Consider the following 9,051-nt stretch of genomic DNA (forward strand, 5'->3'; position numbering starts at 1 on the left):
AATAGAGAGAGAGACCTGTGGAATTCTGTGCCCGAGGAGAGGGGGGGGGGGGCGGCGGAGGGGAGGGTCCTGTAGCACACTTGTGCTGTCACTCAGAGGACACTGCTGAGATATCCTCCCAAAAATAGGCCTGTGAGCCCAGAACCCTGCTGCCTGCACAGGGGAGGCCAGAACCCAGAACCCCGCTCCCACACAGAGGAGGCCAGAACCCTGCGCCTACACAGGGGAGGGCTGGCTGGGGGTGTGAGCCCAGAACCCTGCGCCTACACAGGGGAGCCCAGAACCCAGAACCCCGCTCCCACACAGAGGAGGCCAGAACCCCGCTCCCACACAGAGGAGGCCAGAACCCTGCTCCCACACAGAGGAGGCCAGAACCCTGCTCCCACACAGAGGAGGCCAGAACCCTGCTCCCACACAGAGGAGGCCAGAACCCTGCTCCCACACAGGGGAGGGCTGGCTGGGGCGGCCGGGGGGGATATCAGGAGAACGGTGACGTCAGAGAAACTACTCGCAATGGGAGCTTCAGGTAAACACCACGTTGCTGACACCTGAGACTCATCAGACACATTCAACTCCATTTTATGAGCCGGAGAAAGATCATGATGGAAGACATGAAAATCTTTTAACAGTCACGTAGTGGTTAGTATTACCTCCCATTGACATACAAATATGACTATTTGAAAGGTCCCTTAAGTTTGAGGACTCAGAAAAAGGGCTTCCAGACGTCCAAAGCTCCAGCCTTATCTGGTGAAATAAACCACATATTCTCAGAGGGCAGATCTCTTCAACTGGAGATCTCGAACAACATCGGTCATAACCTTATCTCGACAAGAAGCTCCACATCAGGTTATGGATCAAAAATCCAACATGGCCACTCCAAGAACCAGGCTCACTCAAACAAAACATGTTTTCTCCTACGGGAAGGGTAAGTCCCCATTTGTAAAGGTCACATATTAACCTACTTCACTATGATGACACGGTTACTCACAGTAGGAAATAAACGTCTGAACTGACGTCAGTGAACATATGATGTCCCAGCAGGGTCCTGACCCAAGAGGCATGTCCCCCCCAGATTCATAGTGACCCCGATCCGTCCCCACCACTCTCCCTACGTAAGGCGACAATCATCAGTTAATAACTCTGCACAGCTGATTAGGCGATATTAGCGTCCCCCCCAGTTCAAAAATCCCATCCGCACCGCTGCCAAGAGGTCACCGAGAGGTCACTGCTCGTGGGACAGCAGCACAATGGATGTTAGCATTTCCATGCTAACGCAAAGCCCCCACTACAGTGGAGGTGCGCTGAAGCACCTTTGGGGCAGCATGGCCAGACGCCAACCAACAGGTCATGTACAGTGGGGAAAATAAGTATTTGAACCCCTGCCGATTTCTGGATTGTTTTGTTGATATTCTGTTTCTCACTGTTAAAATACACCTACTATTACAATTATAGGATCACACATTTCTTTGCAAGTGGCTAAACTTGCGAAATCGGCAGGGGTTCAAATACTTATTTTCCTCACTGTAATTCCCACGAAGGTGATTGGAGGAGACAAAGTGACACCTTGTTTTCACGAGCAGGAGAGTAATCTGCTTGAGCTGCGGTAGTTATTCTGGTGTGACTGCCAAATCAACCGAATCCCTCGCTGGAAACCTTAATTAAATAGTGACTAGCAACACAACCCATACCAGCACTTTAACCCCATCACCCTCGGCGTGTGTGTGGAAGTATCCAGCACTGGGCTGTTTACATCAGGCCTGAATCCTCCCTGAAATAAGATTATTTTCCCCTCCACGGTCACCATAATAATAATAATAATTAATTTAATTTGTAATGCACTCTTCATTCAGAAGAATCTCAGAGTGCCAACATATTAGAAACTAACCATAATAATACAATAATAAAAAAAATTAGTTAACAACCATATTTTGTAGTCAGTACAAAGCATTATTGTTTTCAGCATGTGTTGGGTTGAAAATATCTTTATCCTATTCTTTTTTGTCAACTTAATGCTGTATCTGCCAAATGCTCTTCAAAAGGGTCCAAGACAGTCACACTGAAAGCTATATAGATAGTTGACATAAACATCACGCCAATGCTATTATTTGAGGTGTTGGTTAGTGTCTATATATAACAGGCTGGGGGCTGAGGCAGTGGATGAGCCCAGATGAGGATGCAAGTGCAATGTGAGTGGTGCCTGAATTGCAAATCAAATTTAGTCCACGATTAATCTTCTCAAATCCACACCTGGGACAGCTGCCAGACGTTGGGACAGTGTACAACATTGTCTGAAGTTGTAAAAGGAAGAAAGAAAAGAAAAAAAAGGACAGATGACCAGCATTGAAATGTTATTTTTATTAAATACCTTCAGATCATTTCAATAACAAATCTATGATGATCCACCAACATTCAAACAAACACTTGATATTTTTTTTTTTAATTCATGGTTTTATTAATCATATGGTCATGCAAAAAAATCCAGCATCCAATTTTAAAACTCAAGAGTATAGTCATATGAAGCCCCATAGCATATGGTTTAAAAGCAATAAATTCACTAATATAGGGGAACATACCAAGCTAAGGCTTTGTTAATCTTTTGTCCATTAAAAACATGATACATCACTTCATTGTAGTATCGGAGACAGAGCCATTTCATCACCTTGAGGATGCAGGTAACACACACATAGATTTCCATTTTTGAAGTTAACACAGACAGTGAAAATTATTACCAGAAAGTAGACATGCATATTTCCTCCACTTGTAAAACTGCATATATGTTTAGTAGGTAAAGTGAGTGGCTTTTCGGGATTTATTGTTATTTTTCTCTTTTCGACTGTTTAGTACATAACGGCCCTCATAGTCCTGCAGCGGGCGGGCTTAGCGCTACGCAGGGCGTCATGTTTAGACCTCGATTATCTTATTTGTTTCTCGGTCATCCCTTTCAAAGTCTTTTTTTTTCTGGACTATGGCGGTGCTTAAGCAGACTGCATTGATAACTCTTACAAATGAACATTCCCAAGGCTGAATGAATGACACAACAGTTAGGTGGAGAGGGGAGGGGAGGGGAGGGGAGGGGAGGGGATGGGTACGAGGCGGGGAGGGTGGTGGTTCACTGGGGGCGCAAGAAAGCCAGACACAGGCCCCCTGTAGGACCGAACGATACAGTTAAAAACATCACGCAAGTCAGAACTACACATCGCAAGGTGGTGCGGGGCGTAAGGAAGGGGCGTCTGATGGAGAAAGTGGGGGTGGGCGTCACGGTGCGCCCCTGGGGGGGGGGTGGCAAGCTGGGCTGGTGCACGGTGTGGGTGAGGGGGGGGGAGCTCACGACAAGCGCACACACACACACACACGTGAGATGACTTGGGCAGAGTTTAGACTTCCTCTCTCTCTCTCTCTCTTATTTTTTTTAAAAAGTCTTCAAGATAGACGGCAACGTTTCTTCCTTCCTGATAGTGATTTCCCCCCCCTAGTCTCCTCTCTGCCCAGGACTGGCATGAGCACTATGGAACAAAGCACTATTGCTCGACACAAAAGTCAACGAGGGCCACACAGCAAGCCTGACCCCTCCGGCGGCACAAGTTACACGCAGCACATTTTATACTTGGAACACAGTGAAGAAACAGCTGAATTGTTACACCATCGACACACGGATATGTTCTTTAAAAGGGAGCTCATTGCACGTGTTTGTGTTTGTGTGTGTGCATGTATAAATTCACCTGTGTACTTAAGTTGTATGATTAGTGAGGGGTGTGTTTATGCAAGTGAATGCGTGTGATTAGGTCTAGCCAACAAGTGTAACATGTTATTCAGAGAAACCGTCTCCGTGTTAATATTTCTGTGTGTGTGTGTGTGTGTGTGTGTGTGTGTGTGTGTGTGTGTGTGTGTGTGTGTGTGCGCGCAGGGGTGGACAGAGGGAGGGGACTTCAGTGATCCGTCTCCATCCCCCAGTGAGTGACTGCCACCAGGTGAGTCTGCCCAGCTCCAATAGAAAAGACCAGATCAGCCATACCAACACTACAAACACTACAAAACACTAAACAGGAAGAACATTTACAAACAAAAACGGCAACAAATACGCCTTCAAACCTTCAATTGCCTTCAGCTCGACTTAAGCCCCTCAACTTTCCTCTATCCCGTGATACACTCCATTCTTCTATCCCATCAATCAGACGTCAGCAGTTGAACATGTGACCGCTCACCACACCCCAGCATACCCAGTGTTCCTCTTTAACAGTGTGTGTCTCCCCCCCCCCCACGCCTGCTACCAATAAACCGTGAACAGCAAAGGGGGGAGGGGGGGTTGTAAGGGAGGGACAACAAAAGACGATACAAACTCAGAACAGGACTTGGACAACGAGGACACCGGACAGACAGGTGCATGGACATATTGAGGGGGCTTCCTTGGCTACGGACTGGATGTCAGGGTCCCTCTCCTCTGGAATTAAAACAAAAAATTGAAAGACCCTTGGCAGGGAAGTTATAACCTGAAGTTGCAGAGAGAAAAGCGAGGAAGAGTTCACCGCATGTGAACAGAACAGCATAGAGTCTCAAGCTTATGTGCAAAAACAGTACAGGCCATATTTCCTCCACCCCTCCCCCACCCATAACAACGAACAAACAAACCAACCAAACATGCTTCATAGAGTATAGAAAAAACGATATGCAATAAAAAAAGGACTTTGAGATCAGTGCCTGTGTGCAGGAGAGAGAGCTGTGGTCCGAGTTGTAGTGTTTAGCGCCCCTTAGTGCACTGGAGGCAGTAACAGTGAACTCTGACAACGCCGAAACGAATCACAAACAAACAGGGAGTGTTCTGCAACTTCAGGTTCCGACAGCCGGGGGGGAGGGCGTCGCTGAGGACAGAAGAGTGGGCCGGAGCCCTGAGGTCCGCAGCCAACCACAGCTCACGGCATCTGGCTGCCATGCAAGTAGGAGGAGTTAGAGAGGGGAGGAACAAATTCTCAAAAAAGCACAACAGAGCCAGCAATGAGCTGGAGAACACACACACTCACTCATTCACACACACACACACATAGACTGCACACTCCTCCACACCCAGAAGCCTGACACTAAAGACCTTTTTTTAACCTTTCTCTGTATAAATATCTATGTATACATAATGTTAAATAAAGCCCCTGTTCACCCCTCCCCTTTTAAAACAATTCTGTTAAACACAAAATACTTTCAAATACAGCATCATTCAGGAGATAAAAATCAAGAGTTTCACATAAACACAATACTTAAAAAAAAAAAAAACATTTCCATTTGAACCCCGGTTCCCTCCCCCTCCCCACAAAAGGAACATTAACACATCTCTTTAATGTCTAAATGCATCTAAACAAGTCTACACTTTGGTGCTTTTAACTTCTGATATTAGCTATACACAATTTAGTCCCTTTCAGGCCACCATCCCACCCATATCTCTGCATACAAAAAACAAACAAAGAATAAACAAAAAAACACCAACAAAGGAATCCTCACATCACCGGTCTCTAAAATGGGTGTGTGCTCTTACACAAAGGAACACAATTCACATTTCTGAACGGCAATCGACTCCTAAACTCTCAGTCCTCTTGATTTGACGTGAAGTTGCAGACAAATTTCAAATAGGTTGCACTAGTTAATACTTTGAAACACCCTTTAAAAAAAAAAAAAAAAAAAACAACAAACAAACAAAAAAAAAAAAAAAAAACACAACTTCTCTGAACAACAGGCAATAAAGATGGTGAAGAAAGGACGAGACAGTGCCCCCTTGAGGGCCTTTAGAAGCATGCACCATCCAGAAGACTAGGATTGCCCCAGCCCCACGCTCCCTGGTCTGGTAGCTAGGGGTTGGACTCAACAGGAGGAGGTGGTGGTAGTAGTGGTGGTGGTATTGCCCGACAGGCTTTTGAAAGATATACGTATTTTACTTTTTACGGTTGTTTTTTTTAAATTTTTTTATCTCTTCTGGTGTCAAATCTTCAAGAGGTCTCTTCCAACCAGGTACCTGGCGCCAACCCGACCACGGAGAAGAAATGCTCCAATCAGCTTCAGACATCAGGCAAGCTAGACGCAGAAGAAGGGGAACAGACTTTACTGTTTGGGAACAAACAGGAGCACATCTATAAGAGTTACTGATCAAAATGAGTACGAAATGTGTAATGTGTATATGTAATTTGTACTATGTACTTTGTACTCATGTAATTAGACCTATAATCTTAGTGTCGTTAGAACCTTGCTCTCCCAGCTCCTCTACTAATTGAGGCACAAGAACACTATGTGTGTGTGTGTGTGTGTGTGTGTGTAAGTGCATGAATGTGTCTCTTAAAAAGAGGACTTTTGAACATTAGTCCATGAGTATGTGTGGTGTGGTGAAAGTGTGAGAGTGTGTGTGAGTGTGTGTGTGTGTGTGTGTGTGTGTGTGTGTGTGTGTGTGTGTGTGTGTGTGTGTGTGTGTGTGTGTGTGTGTGTGTGTGTGTGTGTGTGTGCGTGCGTGTGTGTGTGTGTGAGATAGACCTGTGGCCCGGGGAGGTTCACTGGAGAGGTGCTGCGGGCGCTCCTGAGCAGTGGAAGTGTGTGTGTGTGTGTGTGTGTGTGTGTGTGTGTGTGTGTGTGTGTGTGTGTGTGTGAGACCTGTGGCCCGGGGAGGTTCACTGGAGCGGTGCTGCGGGCGCTCCTGAGCAGTGGAAGTGTGAGTGTGTGTGTGTGTGTGTGTGTGTGTGTGTGTGTGTGTGTGTGTGTGTGTGTGTGAGATAGACCTGTGGCCCGGGGAGGTTCACTGGAGAGGTGCTGCGGGCGCTCCTGAGCAGTGGAAGTGCACGTTGAGCCACTTGGCCTCGCGGCGGTGCCAGACGCGCGTCTCCTCCGACTGGCAGCTGCGCGGGCGCCCCTGCGTGTCCATGTACTGCGTCAGGCGGATGTAGGCGATGCATGCTGCGTCCTCGCCGATCAGGTGCACGTGCGGGTTCAGGATGGTCGTGTGCACCGGCTTGCTGTTCTTGCTCAGCACTGCAGGGGGCAGCAGAGGACCGTTAGCATCAACTGGCATAATTGCAGAGACTGCCTTCCTACCTTTTTTTTTTTTTTTTTTTTAACTTCTGTAGTTTCATCTTCGATCTTTTTATAGTTAGATCTTTCAGCTTTTAGAGCCTTCCTACTTCTTTTTTTTTTATACTTCTGTAGTTTCATCTTCCATCTTTTTATAGTTAGATCTTTCAGCTTTTAGAGAATCTATTTATTATTTATCACTGTAGTGAAATTAAAAAGATTTAAAGCATGTCCTAAAAGCTCTGTCCAGGCTGGTCTATGCCTTCACCCTTCATAACCCACTTCAGGGTTCTTGCAGATAAGTGCTGATAAGTGCACATTCTGAACACGTTTGTATCAACATACAGCAACCCTGCGTGATTCAGACCTCACAAACCCATTCATTCATCAAGGATTTGGACCAAGGGGACGGTGGCATGTGGGTAGAATAAATAATAAATAATAAATAATAAATAATAAATAATAATAATAAATCGGTGGAGTAGTGAGACCCATAAGAACTTGCATACGGCCCTCTTGATTAAATTCCCTACATGATGTTGTTATGCTGGTCAAACATTAAAAGGGCTGAGTAGTGGATATCGAACAGACATTATCTAAAAGATCAAATAGCTTTTTGTTATCCATCAGGTCAGATTTCTTTTTTGGGGTTGAAACTTAAAAAGTGGACACTTCACAGCAAGCACCGCTGCTGGTTTGCATCCAACATTGGCAGTCCTGGCCTCCAAACTGAAAGTTGGTATTCGGTTTTCCAGTGAACCCAACTGGGCTTTGATAATGATTTGGGGGAAAAAACAGCCAATGGGGAACTGGCTACAGAGCACTCACAGTTCTCAAAGTAGAACTTGTGGAAGTCCATGCCCTCCACCAGGTTCCCCAGCGTCTCCGGCTCAAAGGAGGTCAGGCCGGGGTCGCAGATTCTCCTACGAGAGAAGAGCACACAAAACATAAGCCTCCTCTCACACACACACACACACACACACACACACACACACACACACACACACACACACTCTCTCTCTCTCTCTCTCTCTCTTCCCACCACCACCTCTAACACTCTTCACACAGCAGAAAGACCACAATTACTCCATCAGGAACTCCATGTTAATAAGGGGTTGTGGTGGGAGCTTCTCAGACTCCTCCACATGGCTGACAGGCCTATGATCTGATCTGAGCAGTAGGGGGCGCTGACAGGCCTATGATCTGATCTGAGCAGTAGGGGGCGCTATGATCTGATCTGAGCAGTAGGGGGCGCTGACAGGCCTATGATCTGATCTGAGCAGTAGGGGGCGCTGACAGGCCTATGATCTGAGCAGTAGGGGGCGCTGACAGGCCTATGATCTGAGCAGTAGGGGGCGCTGACAGGCCTATGACCAGTAGGGGGCGCTGACAGGCCTATGATCTGATCTGAGCAGTAGGGGGCGCTGACAGGCCTATGATCTGATCTGAGCAGTAGGGGGCGCTGACAGGCCTATGATCTGATCTGAGCAGTAGGGGGCGCTGACAGGCCTATGATCTGATCTGAGCAGTAGGGGGCGCTGACAGCACAGAAGGCTCAGCCTGTGGTAATTAGGGTGTGCAGCACACTCACGTGTAAGCCTCAAAGTCTCCATTGTTAATCGCCTCGATCAGCTGCTCCGTGATCTTGATGATCTCCTGCTTGCGAGCTGGAAAGACGGGAGGGAGGAGACAAGAGGACAGAAAAAAACAAAAACATTGTCAGAGGACAAGAGACACCAACAGAGGCTCGACTTAAATGTCTTCAGAACCGTGTGCAAAATATCTGTGCTACCCTGCTCCACCCCACTCCACTCCTTACTCTCTAATGAACTAAGACCTAGCATGCTAACATCCCCTTCCTTACTCTCTTATGCACTAAGACCTAGCATGCTAACATCCCCCAGGGAAAACTGCCATTCCCATTAAAACCACATGAGAGTTTGAGAAAGACAAACACTGTGACAGACTACATGGCATCTGACAGAGAGAGAAAGAAAGAGACAGAGGGAAGAGAGCTTC

The 9,051-nt window shown here is 46.7% G+C and overlaps 1 protein-coding gene across 1 annotated transcript in view; it reads right to left on the reverse strand.

Annotated features, from left to right (window-relative positions):
• Positions 1-5,915: 5,915 nt before the first annotated feature.
• Positions 5,916-9,051, reverse strand: part of camk2g2 (calcium/calmodulin-dependent protein kinase (CaM kinase) II gamma 2) — an 85,808-nt gene continuing 82,672 nt past the window's right edge. Inside the window, exons 18-21 of the mRNA XM_042709640.1 lie at positions 8,624-8,699; positions 7,861-7,955; positions 6,744-6,993; positions 5,916-6,051 (exon numbers count right to left, since the gene is read on the reverse strand). Coding sequence (XP_042565574.1) covers positions 6,761-6,993; positions 7,861-7,955; positions 8,624-8,699 — 404 coding nt within the window. The 3' untranslated portion in view covers positions 5,916-6,051; positions 6,744-6,760. The remainder of the gene's footprint in view (positions 6,052-6,743; positions 6,994-7,860; positions 7,956-8,623; positions 8,700-9,051) is intronic.

The sequence above is a fragment of the Clupea harengus genome, chromosome 13 (genome assembly GCF_900700415.2).
Source record: "Clupea harengus chromosome 13, Ch_v2.0.2, whole genome shotgun sequence".
Classification (NCBI taxonomy): Eukaryota; Metazoa; Chordata; class Actinopteri; order Clupeiformes; family Clupeidae; genus Clupea; species Clupea harengus.